The 14,696-nt window shown below is 37.9% G+C and overlaps 1 protein-coding gene across 1 annotated transcript in view; it reads left to right on the top strand.

Annotated features, from left to right (window-relative positions):
• The window catches only part of LOC134213333 (neural-cadherin-like), a 242,853-nt gene that overhangs the window by 210,394 nt on the left and 17,763 nt on the right, over positions 1-14,696 (top strand). Inside the window, 2 exon segments of the mRNA XM_062692317.1 lie at positions 1,951-1,979; positions 1,982-2,140. Of these exon segments, the coding sequence (XP_062548301.1) occupies positions 1,951-1,979; positions 1,982-2,140 (188 nt within the window).

Genomic DNA, 14,696 nt, shown 5'->3' with positions numbered 1-14,696 from the left:
TGCATGCGGGTGTCGTAAAGTAGCGGGCCACCACACACAAACACGTGTTGAATTGTGTGGCATTTTCGTTGGCCCAGATCTACCGCGTTTATTATTTATGGGGATCCATTTGGCTTCAGACCTTCCGAAAAAACGCCAGAAGGTTTCCCGCTCGGGGAGGAATTAGGTTCACGGTAGCAAGAGGTCCCGACCCCCTTCGCATAATCTCCCACGTTTCCTAGCGCCATCTAAACCTTGAAATTGGGAATCTACCCTTTCTCACTTGGTTTCCGTTTTTATTTTATTTATTCATTTTTTTCGTATTTTTTGCTACTAACTTCTCAACCGCGTGAAACTCGACAAAATATTTATTCTTAAACAACGCAACAACCGGAGAGTGAAAACCAAACTCGACTTCCGAACAAGGCCGCGGGCCCTCCCTTACTCCTGTGGATCGGTGCGACAGACTCTAAAACTTTTTTGATGAGTCCCCGGAAAAACTGTTTTTGAGCTTCGCCGTGGAGGAGCAGCTTTTTTTTCGGTCTGCTTTGGAAATCTGCTTATTTTATTTTATTTCGTTCGCGACACAATCAGAGCCCCACTTCAATACAGAACAGAGAGATACGGAGAGGGAACTTATTTTCGGTCTGTCGGAGTTCAGCGCCGAGTTTGGTTTTTTATCTCTCATTTGCAGCCACATTCACCGCCGTGGTCGTCGTCGTCGTCGTCCTCGAGGTCATCCTCCTGCAGAGCTTGGGGTGTTTTTTGTTCGGAAATAGTGATTCAAATTCATTAGATTTCTTTTTCGCCAGCTTCTGTATTGAGAAGTTTTTCTTTTTCGTATTTCTGCAGTAAAGGGATAATTGTTATGCTTAGAGGGGTTTTCCTAACACTTCGGACACAACTTTTTGTAGATACTGCCAATGATACTTTTCTTGTTCCTCTTATATGACTTATATGCCATTAAAAAATTAGTAGGTTCGTGATTTCTTTTAGTTTTCGCGCTCAACAATTGTGATGCAATGTAACGGTTACAAATATTATTTAGAACTCATTAAAAGTCGTATGATCAACAAAGATGGAAGCTTCTAATTTGTTATCATGCCATTCATCAATTCTTTGGTCACCAGCAGCATAATCAACAAGATAACAATTTCGACATAGCTTTCAAACGATCATAAAGCGACTATTTAGGGAGTGACTCTACTGTAATCTAAATATGCTCATCTTTTTACGTGTAATCCTGCGGATTTTGATAATCATTCAACTTTGTACTTAGAAGTTTCAGACGTATGTACACGTCATGATAACAGTGAGCAGTTCACAATCAAACATTTAAAAATCTACTTGGCTAGCTAGAAGATACGGTACTTTGCAATCGTTCAATTACAAAATCGTATATGATGTATTCTTATGTATGGATCAAAAAGGGTTTTAGCTATCATATAGGTTCGTGTTCGAAGGGTTAGACAGTTATTTTTTCGAGGACTGACAAATTTTTTTATATGTTCTTCAAAATAAAAAAAAAGTTGTTTTTCAATTATTTTTACTTCCTTATTGAGTTTCAATCTCGATGAATTTATTTTTGCGTTCCGCCAAGCTTCCTTCAGGAGGATGATCTGCGCTTCAATATTGATGAAGAATAAACAGCGCTATTCGAGGCTTAGGATTGGAAAATCTATATTCGGTAAAACCAAAAATATATGTACCAACCGGGTACGCCGATTGTAGATTCCCAACCCGCTGCTATCAATCCGATCGTAATCCTCCACACTGCTTCCGCTGCCGCCACCGCATAATGCTAATATATTCTTTTTTCCAATCTATTCCTATCGCTCTTATGATGCTTCGGTTTCCCATCGAATGTGGAAAATACGACGGAAAAAAAATCTCCCCCCCACATATATCACAACCCAAAATCCGGACCGGTTCGGCGCGCTCGCTGCTGCCAAATTACCTGCCTGATCTCAGCTCCGGTATCGAGGGCAACCCAACGGTGTTCTATCGGCTGATGCCAGGCTCGACGGCACAGACGAACAAGCTGCACACGTTCTATCTGCAGCAGCGGCCGGAAAACGGGGACACCTACGCCGACATCAAGGTGAACCATCCGCTCGATTTCGAAACGATAAAGGAGTACAATCTGACGGTGCGCGTCGAGGTAAGTGTAGCGGCATCTTGACTTTTTTTTTTGATCCTTGATTAAGTAGATCTGCAGCGAATTGTTTTGCTGGCGAGTGAGGAATTGCCATTCTTCGGTTACAGGCTTATCCAAACGTACGAGTAATATTTTTTACTTTCTTTAGGTACATCAATTTCAGTTCAGATCCAACATTTGGAATACAAGAATCTGCATAAAATATTCTAACTATCCTGTTATTGGTCGTGAAAACTAACAGAAAACTTTTCAATTTCTCTTCCCATATTAAAGCAAAAAAGGTCTGGATTCAGAAAGTTTGACCCACAAAACATTGTCTGTAAATTATCATTTGTAATATAATGAAAAGTCTCGTACCAATAACTAAATGGTTGCTCTTTGTTGTCAATCTTCGAAACCGTAGTAGTTCCAATGATTGATGAATTATACCAATAAATGGGACATATATTACCAAAAGAAGGCCATCACACTTGATGCATGAATCGTCAAATGGGCAAGTTCAACAAATTCCTCTATCGACGATTCCATAAATAGCAGCAGCATGTTTGAACACGCTATCGATGGTGATTGAACCATCGCAAGTTTTATCGTTTCCATTCCAGTTCCATCAAATTGCTTGATAATGCGAAACACACGCCAAGGATTGGCCAAAGTTTGTTCTCCCACGTATAGCTACAAACGTCCCACAAAACGGATATGCAAACTTTATCCGTTGGAAAGAAACTAGCGAACGGCGCAAATTCTGCAGCTGACGACACCAAACGCTGCCGTTGAACGAACGAACGAACCGTGTGACCGTCGCGTCGTCGTCGTCATCAGTATAACAGCCGGATATCACAGCAGATATTGTGATAAATGATCAACCCCATTTGTAAAAGAAATGCGATTTCACGGTAATGAGCGTAGAAATTGTGCGATAAATTAAGCTGCTGAAAAGTACTTCACGATAAAGTTTTTTTTTGGTAAACCTACCGGTTGCCTTAATCTAGAACTCGAGGGTCGTGGGATATCCAAGTGAACCTTATTATTGTCCTTTTTTGTGAATCAAAGCTAGGAATTGTTTTTTTTACGGATTTAGAAAATGTTTTATCCTCGCCTTTATTAACATGGTTATTATACTTCAGAAAACGTATGGTTTACTTTCAAGAAATTTATACCATTTGCTTTTTCAACAGGATCGCTCTGCAAATATTCGCTTGTCTAGATATATGGAACGACTCTCGTTCAGCTAAAGGACATGCAGATCTTACAAATTACAATTTTTCGTTAAGGTATTGCTTTGAAACTTTGTTTCTTTTGAAATCCTTCAGAAATTCTTTCCATTACAGGAATTCCCTCCAGGAATAACTTAGAAAATTACGTCATTAACTCCTTTTGTCAATTCTCCAGGGATTCCTTTGGAAAATCCTCTGAAGAGGCCTTTGTACAATCATCCGGATATTCCTTCGGAACTTTATCTTGCTTTTAGTAAATTGCTCCAGGAATTATTCCGAAAATTTTGTTGGAAGATTTTTTTCCTGAAATTTAGAAGAATAAAATAGAAAATCATAAAGGAATTTTCGGAAGAGTTTCTAACGGAAATGTCAATGGAATTTTCTGATGAAATTTTCGACGTAACTCTTGAAGTAGTTTCTGAATGGTTCAAAGAATTACTGAATAAATTTCTGATTTCGAAAAGAATTTTTAAAGAAATATTTGAAAGCCTTAAGAAATTTGTAATTAAATTTCCGGAGGAATCCATTTAGTCAATCAAACTGTTACCCTGTCATTAGATGAAATAGCGGAAAACGGTTTGGATTTTCCTCAAAATCGGTAAATTATCACTGAAATACATTATCTTTTTGTCGTCTTTGCTCCAATAGTTGCGGTAGTGTCCCATATAAAAGCAATGGGATTCGCAACTATAGGAACATGAATTAAAAAATATCTCAACTATTGAACACTGCACCAATAATTGGAGGTATCATTTTAGGCAACAACGATAGATGGTGCTGCAATTGCGAAACTTTTCTTTTGAAGCATAATTAGTGACTATTCGATTGCACATTTGAGGTAGGTGAAATGAAGTATAGGCTTGGTGTAAACCGACAAATAATGGGAGAACGTGCTTAGTTCCTCCACTATTGGGTCTTTTACCCTATACAAATCAAATCCAAATAGAACGTTCGTCATCTAACTGCACGAGGGCCTCTTATTTTTCTGTGCTCCACTGTATTGCACTGAAAGTAATGATAAAATTGATAAAATTACGAATAAAATCAACACCTCCTGAATCGAAATCTGTCCACCTTGGACACATACGATCATAATCCGTACATCTATTTTTTAACAAAATATTTAAATTAAAACAAACTAATTGATCTAACTAACACTGTAAACAGCACAATACGCACCTTGATAGGCGATCCCTTTTTTATTTATGTTGCTGATCCTACTCTATTAATTGCTATTTGCAATTTAAACACACTCACTTTCGGTACAATTGCGTCCAACACGCGAACAAAATGGCTCCTAAAACCTCGCGTTTGCGGGGTTGCGATTTATTTTTTTATGTTATTTTAATTTCAGAGCCTACTTTTCATTTTAATGGCCAGAAAGCTTACTGTCAAGTAGAAGATCAGGATAAGATAAATGATTCACAAATTAATTCCCGCAAACCCTCTTTATTTTATTGAAATCTCACGTAGTGAACGGATTTCGGTGCTGTACGAATTTCGGTCCCCACGGTATTCTTAAAGGAATTTCTGAAGACGTTTCCGTAGGAATTCCAAACAAATTGCCAATGGAATTTACAAATTTCTAAAAGAATTACCAAAGAAATTTCTTAAAGACTATCGGAAAAAAATTCTAAAAGAATTTGCAAGGGAATTCTTGAAGGAATCTAGGGTATCAGGTATCAGGTATCAGAACGTCGGCTCCAGGGGCACGTTCACCTCAATTTGGGAGATTTGTGCCATCGCCTTCACAGCCTTTTTCATCACACACCTGACGGAAAAGGAAGTGAACAAAAGGAAAGGAATGTGGATGGGAGAACAAAGGGAATGTTTGGAAAAGGGCCCTTGAAGAGGGCATACAACGCATTAGCGTACAAGAGCTTATAGCTCCTTACCACAACGGGTTATGAACAACAAAATACTCTGAAGATTCAGGTTTCTGAAGTCAATTTCACTAAGTAAGTGTTTACCAAATATTTGGAAACGCAATTGTGCATAGACTGGGCAGTTACATATTAGATGATAAGAAGTTCCATAATCGGATTCACAACTATCACAAACACATGATTCAACGCGTTGAATATTTGCCATGTGATAGTTCAGTCGGCAGTGACCTGTCAAGGCCTTGACTAAGACACTGCAATTCTGTTTAGACAGATTAGCTAAATAGCTTGCTACTACCGGAGATGGCTCCCGGATGTACAATTTTGTTTGATGACATGAATCCAGACTACTCCAATGCCATTTGTGTTGAGTGACAGCCCAAGAGTTGATCAAAAGCTTCACCCAACACTTGGATATTGGAATAGCTGGCTCAGGACCAATAAAGTCATGCGATGCTCCATTACGAGCTAACTCATCAGCCAATTCGTTTCCAGCTATGGAAGAATGGCCAGGTACCCATATAAGGTGTAAAGTATTTACTGAATTCAGTTCCTCAATTTGAGTTCGACATGCGATTACTAACTTCGACCTTGAGTTGGCCGAGGCGAGAGCTTTAATAGCTGCTTGGCTATCTGAACAGAAGTATATTACTTTTGCCCATAATGCGTTGCTGCAGTGCAGATTGCACTCCACACATGATGGCAAATATTTCCGCTTGAAAGACAGTGCAGTGTGTACCCAGTGAGTGTGACTGTTCCAATCTCAGCTCACGCGAATAGACGCCTGCACCTGCTCTACCTTCGAGGAGGGAGCCGTCAGTGTAACAAACAATGCTGTCAGACATACTTCTCTCCAAATAGCCAGATGTCCACTCATCCCGCGAGGGGAATTGTGTTGAAAATGTCCTATAAGGAAAACTACTAACGTGTGTGAGATCACTTGGAGCAAGGACAATTTTGTCCCAATTAACCATAAGCGGTAACAACGAAGTGTGTGTAGAATTGCGGTTTACAGGATTCTCTTCCATAAAACCGAGTACCCATAGTCGGTAAGTACAAGAAAATGCTTCTTGTTTGAGATGTATGTGTAGTGGGGCCACGTCGAAGAGAACTTCGAGAGCAGCCGTGGGAGTTGAAGAGAACGCACCAGTCATTGCCATTAGGCACATCCTTTGAAGATGGCCTAATTTAGACTGAATTGTCCTCACATCCCCCTTTTGCCACCACACAAGACATCCATAAGCCAAAATTGGTCGTACAACTGTTGTGTAAATCCATTTGATATATTTGGGTTTAAGACCCCAAGATTTACCAAAGGTTCGTCGGCATTGGCCGAAAGCCATACATCGTTTTTTGATTCTGAACTCAATGTTAGGAGTCCAGGAAAGCTTTGAATCCAAAATTAGACCCACATACTTTACTTGATCAGTTACATTGATTTCAGAACCAAAAGATGTAATGGACGAATACCATTACGATTACGTTTTTCCGTGAAAAGAACAATAGATGTTTTATTCGGATTGACCGAAAGGCCATATTGGCGACACCAACTTTCAACTACCTGAAGAGCATTTTGCATCAGGTCGAATAAGGTAGTAATGCACAAACCCACTATCAATGTAAGATAGTCGTCGGCAAATCCATAGGTAGGAAAACCGCCATTATTGAGTAACCTCAATAGCGTATCTGCAACGAGATTCCACAAAAGTGGAGATAATACTCCCCCTTGAGGGCATCCGCAGACACTTAATTTTCTAATCGCTGCTTGACGTAATGTCGAGTAGAGATGTCGGTTTTTAAGCATCTGGTGAATCCATTTGGTAATAATATTAGGTAGCCCATGACAACGTGCGGCTTCCAATATTGCATCGAAAGACACGTTGTCGAAAGCACCTTCAATATCTAAGAAAGCACCCAAGCACGATTGCTTTCGAGCGAATGCTTTCTCGATATCGTACACCACCTTGTGTAGAAGAGTCACGGTGGACTTTCCAGATTGGTAAGCATGTTGATTAACATGAAGAGGCATGTTTGCCAAACAGTCATCACGAATGTGATGATCGATAATACGTTCTAAGCATTTCAGAAGAAATGAGGTCAGACTGATGGGTCTAAAACTCTTTGCTTCTTCATACGAAGCACGTCCTCCTTTTGGGATAAACTTTACAGTGACATCCGCCAGGATATGGGAATATACCCAGTAGCAAAACTGCATACTAAAAGCTTTTTCAAAACATGTTTGATATGTTCAAAACCTCTCTGAAGTAGAACGGGATAAATCCCATCCTCCCCTGGAGATTTGTAGGGAGCGAAACTGTTAAGTGCCCATTGAATCGATTCAGTAGTTATGATTCTACGTGCTTGAGCCCAAGACCCATAGCTACATGAAAAGACATCAGGATCATCCGAAGATGTTATATCGACACATCCAGGGAAGTGCGTATCAAATAAGTGCTCTAACGATTCTTCATCTGAAGAAGTGTAGTCGCCATTTGGCTTGCGAATTTCGCCAACTTGGAAATCCTTGGATCTAAAAGAATTTGCAAGGGAATTCTTGAAGGAATCTAGGGAGTGAGTGTTAGTAATGGACCCCGTGCGTATAATGGACCCCCTGAGCAAAACCCCAAATTAAACTCTGGCATCGACTATTTTCTGCAAACTTCCGTCAGGTGGAGTTGCTTTATTTAACAAGACAGCAGTTCCATACATCTGTTATGGACAAGGAAACAGGAATTTAGGGAGTGAGTGCTAGTAATGGACCCCTTAACGACTGAAATTTGCTTCAGTCGCTCCGCTAGAGCGAGCTTCTTAATAAATTGTAGTTCTGCCGCACCAGATGACGAGCAACAGGTATCAGCAACGTGTTTCGTACATAAAACTAGCCAAAACATTCCTTTTTACTAGGGACACGGCAGGTATTTTCGTCTGTTCGTCATAGTCTCAAAAACCAATAAAAGAGACGCTTTTTTGTAAAACTCAAAGGTACCAAATCGTAAGTTCAGGAGAAACGTTCTGCTATAGTGGAGTTCTAGCAAATGTACGTTGCTTTCGTTGGTTTTGACCCCTATAACGATGGACGGAAATACCTGCCGTGTCCCTACTAAAGCAAGCATTTTGAAATGATGTTTCTAGCATGCCTATGATGGCCACCCCCGGGTCCATAATACGCAACGTCGGGTTTGTTTATATACGTGTAATAGTCCCCTCATTTGATTTACATGTTTTATTCCCACATGTTCCTGATGCCTATTATGGACCCCACTTGTGTGTTAGTGTATGTGCAATAACAAATTAGGGAGTGAGTGCTAGTAAAGGACCCCGTGCATATAATGGACCCCCTAAACAAAACCCCAAATTAAATGCTGGAATTGACTATTTTCTGAAGCAAATTTCAGTCTTTAAAGGGTCCATTACTAGCACTCACTCCCTAGTTAATTTAACTAAATTCCTGCTTTCCAGTCCATAACAAATGTATGGAACTGTTACATGAAGCAACTCCTTAATACGTACATATAAACAAACTCGACGTTGCGTTTTATGGACTCACGGGTGGCCATAATAGGCATGCTAGCTACACCATTTTAAAATGGCTGCTTTAGTAGTAAAATTGAATGTTTTGGCTAGTTATATGTACGAAACATGCTCCTGATACCTGTAGTTTTTCATCTGATGCAGCAGAACTACAATTTCTCAAGAGGCTCGCTCTAGCGGAAGTAAATTTCTGTCATTAAGGGGTCCATTACTAGCACTCACTCTATAGGTATTTCCGAGGCAATTTTCAAAAGAATTTTCAAAGAAATTTTGCAAGGTATTTCCGAAATAATTTGAACTTTTCAAGGATTTCCTGAAGAAATTTCTAAAGGATTTCTCCTTTAACAATTTCCGAAGGTATTCCTTAAAAAAATCCGTGGGTATTCCTAAAACAAATTCCGTAGATATTCCTGATAGAATTACCAAAGGATTTTCCATAGGTATTTCCGAAGATTTTCTAAAAGAATTCTTAAGGAAATTATTTTAGGTATTCCTTCGGATTTATTTATCAATTTTTACGGAAATTCCTTAAGACCTTCGGAGTGTCCATTTGAAATTCCTTCCTTATTTACTTTGCGCATTCTTTCGGGAATCTTTCCAGAAAATCCATTAGAATTTCTTTAAAGAATCCTTCTTAAATTTCATTTGGAATTTATTTTGGGAATTTCTTCAAGTATTCCTTACGAAATTTCTTCAGGAAATCCTTTAAAACTTCCGTTAGAAACTCCTCCAAAAATTCCTATAGGATTTCCTATTTCATTCTCCCAAAATTTTTCAAATGAATTTTTTCAATAAAATTTCCGGAATTATTCATGCATGAATTTTGGAAGGAACCTTAAATTAGTATTTCTAGAGATATTTACTAAGGCCTTTCGGGAGTTTTCACGAAAGAATCCCTGGAGGAATATTCAACTAAAGTACAGGGGGAGCTTTATAAGTTATTCCTGGAGGAGTTCCCGAAAGATTTTTTGGAGGGTTCACTGGAGAAATTTTAGTAGGAAGAATTTCCGACGAACAACATAAATATACTTGGGACAAGAACTTTTCAACGAATTTCTGAAGGAATAACTGAAGGAATTTCTTGAGGAATTATTAAAAGAATCCTCGAAAAAAGTTCCTAATGGAATTTTCATATAATTTTTGATTTCTACAAAAACTCGTTCTGGAACATCTGAAGGAATTCTGACAAAAAAATTTCCGGGAAGTCCTTCCAAAACTCCGACAGCAGTAAAACAAAACCCTGTTTTGTATCTGGAATTACGATTTGCCAAAAACCCAAAAATATCGGGATTTTAGTCGATCCATCATCATACTTCTTCGAATATTCTAAAGAATTCCTTAGGAATTTACTTCAGGAGTTGCTTCGAAAATTTCTTCAGTAATCATTCAGGTGATAATTTAATTAAAAGTTCGTTTGGAAAATCCTTCCCCTAGAATTAATTCTGTTAGCCACTCAGAAATTCTTTCAGGTATACCTTTGCAAACTCCATCAGGAATTCCATCGTGAATTTCTTCTCTCTCCTGAAGGAATTTCTTCGAAAATCCTTCGCAAATAAATCTAGAAATACCTTCAAAAATCCATTAGGGAATTCTTTTGAAAATTTCTTTAAAAACTTGTCTAAGAATGATTTTAGTCATCCCCCTGGAATTCCCTTCAGAGATTTTTTCGGCAAATTCCCAAGAAATGACTTTGAAGATAGATTCAATTTTCTTGGAAATACTTCAAAATGTTCTTTCAATAATTTCCTTAGAAAAACCTTAAGGAATACTTTCGTCGTGAAATTTTCTTCAGAAATTCCTTCCGAGATTTCTTAGAAAATTCCTTCGGAAATTCCGAAACGAATTATTTTATCAAATTCTTTGGAAATTCTTATATAAATTCCATTGCAAATTGCTTTGAAAATTTGGTCGGAATTCCTACGAAAAATTCTTTAAAAATACCCGCGGAAATTGCATCAGGAAAATCTTTCAAACATCTCTTAGGAGAGCTCTTTAGGAAATTTCTTCATGATTTCTTTAGAAATTAAAAGATATTCCTAAAGATATCTGCGGGCAGGGTTTGAATCCAAAGGAGAATGAGAAAATCTATCACTTATCATGTCTGTATATACTCTCGATAGGTAGCATACCGTGAGAGACGTTTTTCGGTAGCTGTTACGATAATGAACTGATTCGGGGGGCTACAACCCATGATAAATTTCTTTTAATAAGCCCCAATTGCGCGAGGCACCATTTCTGATGATGCATTTCAACTTGTTTTACACAGCTGTGCGAAAACAATATGGTCCCCAACATAAAATGAGCGAGAACAAAGCGCTTTATCAAACCCCCGCGGTGGGAGCCGCCTATCCGAATCAGTTTTTTTTTCCAATTTGTATACAAGTGCGATAGTTTTGTTTTCATGCCTTGTTATGGTTCGAAGAGGTTTTAGCCTCTATTTTATCGTTGTTCGTTATCTATTGAGAGCGATTTCTGCAATCCCCGTCTGCGGGAATTGGTTGAGGAATTCCTTCGGCTTTTTTTCATTATTCAACAATTATTTCAGGAATTTTGTAAATAAATTCTTCCAGTTTTCCCATTTTTACTATTGGAATTCTTACGAAATTTCTTCAGAACTTCATCCAGGAATTATTTCATATTTTTTTGAAATTCCTCCGAAAGTTTAATTAGAAATTCCATGAGACCTTCGGATATTCCCTTATAACTTTTTTCGGAAGTCACTTCTGAAATTCATTCAGAAGTTCTTTTAGTATCTTTCGGAAATTACTCAAGAGTGTTTTCGTAAATTTCATCTGGACATTCCTTTCGAAATTTCATTATGAAATTATTCCAACAATTTCTTTAGTATTTCCCATTTCATACTTTAACAAAACAAAATTTCCGGAAATGTTCCTGCAGGAATTTCGGAAGAAATATCATATGATTTTGCTAATATAATTTCCGATGGTGGAAGTTTCTAAGATATTTCCGAAGAAATTTTCAAAAGAATTTAAAAGGAATGCCTGAAGGGAATTTAAAAAAAAATCTAATACAATCTGAAAAAAATTCTAAAAAAAATCGTAATGGAATTTCCGAAGAAATTTTCAAAATTTTCATGGAATTTCTTCTTTGAATTTTCTATAGAATGTTTGGGATTTCCTAAGGAATCGCTGGATTTATCTTCGAAGTAATTTCCAGAGGATTTTCTGGAAAAATCCTTAGACTAATTTTCGAAAATAATCTTGGAGGAATGTCCAAATATATTCTTGGACAAATTTAATGTCGGAAATTCCTTCAGGAGTTCCGTTGTCACTTCCGTTAGTAATTCGTTGGTAAACTGTCAAGGAGATTCCTGAAATTTTGTGGAAAGGATTTTTGCTGGGAATACCGGAAGAATTATTGGAGAAATTTCCGAGGGAATGAAATTTCCCATGCTATGCGAAGGAATACCTGAAATAATTTGGAAAAATCTAGTACTATAATATAGTATAAGTATGTAATGGATTGTTCACTATAGAATGGTGACGCAGATATAAACATGTGTACACTAAAATGGTTTCAAATTGATTTTGGTGATATAGGGGAACTGTTCCGATCTCAATCTCACTGTACATATATCCATCTCATCGCTAAACAAAGAAATACGGCACCAAATTCGTCGCTTCTTTTTGTCAACATGCGTGCTCACTGCTGAAAAAAATCACAAACATAATAAACAAACCAAATTTCTTTCCATTTCTTTGTTTTTGATGGGATGGAAATAGGAGCTATGAGATGAAGTGGCGAACCGTTCCCCTAAATGAAAGAAAAACGGCCCAAACTGATCAGGTTTTCCGATTTTTGTTAGTCCATGGCCAACTTAGCGTAATGAAACGATACAGGGTCAAAATGCTTTGGAATTGTCATGCGGCCGGTTCAATGGCTACCAATATTTTGACCTATAACTACGTCTGTCTTTTCTATATTGGGGTACACTTTGCGATTGCAAAAATCGAAGACCGTCACAAAAATATGATAGAATTTAAACTTTAATATTTCAACCGTTTCTCGATGGATTTGATGATGGATGACGTCTGTTGCGATCCTGCGAAACCTGTGGCAATGCTGAAAATATATTCTATTGTGGCGTCTTAGCGAAAAGTCATCGAGTGGCCGTTGGACAATAACGGCTCGAAGTAAAATTACAACGCAAAGGTTCCGACAAGCGTTTGGTTGCAGTTAGTTATTGGAAAGGCGCATTGTTTAAAGATAACAGGTTATTTTCAAGACCAGCATTTCTTAGAAATAAAGGATTGACTACAAAAAATGGATTGTTTCGGCTCTCCGCGATATCCCGATCAAAATAGCTCGCGCGCGCCAGAAAGCAGATTTCTTGTATCTTATGAAGTAATCCCATTAGCCCCACTCCTACATTAATCGTTATGAGTGCACATTATATTTACACCCATAACAGATTACAAAAGGGCTGGGCTAATGAGCTAATTTATTGAAAACAAGAAACCGGCGCGCGAGCCATTTTGATCGAAATTCCGCTGAGAGCGAAATTATTGCATTGATGGTAGTCTTCGGCGTGGTTGCTGCAGATCATACAACTCAACCTCAACGAACCAATATTTTAATAAGAAAATTATTTTGAGCTTTTTAGTGGAATGTTTTCACCTGTCATAAGACGAGTTTATACAATCCCATTGAATTCCACCACTTAATTGTATCTTGACAGATACGTATTTCGACCTCAAAAGTAAGGCCGTCTTCAGTGTCTCGTACTTGACTCGAGAGAAAATGATCGCAGCTTACACTATATATACTATGCGTAGGTATAATAATTTATCTAGGTACTTATCTTACTACGGTGCTTATTTCTACTCGCTTATTTCCTTATTATTATTTATTAAAAGTAAAGGAAGTAATTGGTGAACACAGGGCTTGCTTTTTTTACACTTTTTTCATGAATATTCATAAATTGGTTATCTACGATCGTTAGAGGATTTAAACTACGGAAAAACCGATATCCTACCAGCCGAGTTGAAGCTTGCTCTCAAAAATGATAGCTTCAGCTTTGGCTGCTCAGCTGGTTTAAACACTATTTCAATTAGTTCTATCATTTAGCTGCAACTATAGAGATACGTATTTTGGCCTTAACAGCAAAGTCGTCTTTAGTGTCTCGAACTTGACAGAATATTACTCCTAAAATAAATCACTTCTTAGAACCAGGTAAAACCCAATTCATGAAAAAGCTCTATGGCCGATACAAAAATGCTATAGGTACTGTTTATAGTGTCTCCCAATTATCCAAATAGCATAAAATGACCAAGGAAAGAAACTCAAATAAACCCGCTTACAGTTTGCTAATGACAATCCTTGAACGAATCATTATTCATTTAAGTAAAACGTTTTTTTTCTCTCCGTCTACTTTCTTCCACTTGGAAAAAATCCCATCTGCTGGCAAACTTCACCTCTCTCCATACACAATTACTGAGATTTCACAGCCAGTTAAAAGTCAAATAAACGCTTCCCTAGATTTCAATTGCTTGCTTCTATTACAACATCGAAAATCCTAATTAAAAGTTTATCCAATCATAAAGCCCGAAGAAGGCAGCGCCAGCTCCAGCACTAGCTACAGTCTATTGTTACCTCAAAGGACCAGGGATGTAGTCAGTACAAAAGTTTAAGAATATGCTCACGACTGGCAGCTGTTTTCCAGCTTTTAAGAACAGGTCCGCATTCAAATCTTTAATGTTTAATATGAATATCTTCAAGAATATCGAAAATAATATGTGAGTCGGATTAAAAAAAGATGTTACTCTTATTCAAATTTCACAGTTACGTATTTCAACCCCTAGGGTTGATTTTCAGTGTCTCGTTACATGATTTACTGGAATTGGTCTCTTTACTGTGACTGAAATCGAAAAGAAAAAAATCTATTCAAATAAGAGCTTGATTGAAAAGATT

The sequence above is a fragment of the Armigeres subalbatus genome, chromosome 2 (assembly GCF_024139115.2).
Source record: "Armigeres subalbatus isolate Guangzhou_Male chromosome 2, GZ_Asu_2, whole genome shotgun sequence".
Taxonomy (NCBI): Eukaryota; Metazoa; Arthropoda; class Insecta; order Diptera; family Culicidae; genus Armigeres; species Armigeres subalbatus.
This window is presented reverse-complemented; position numbering and strand designations above follow the sequence as displayed.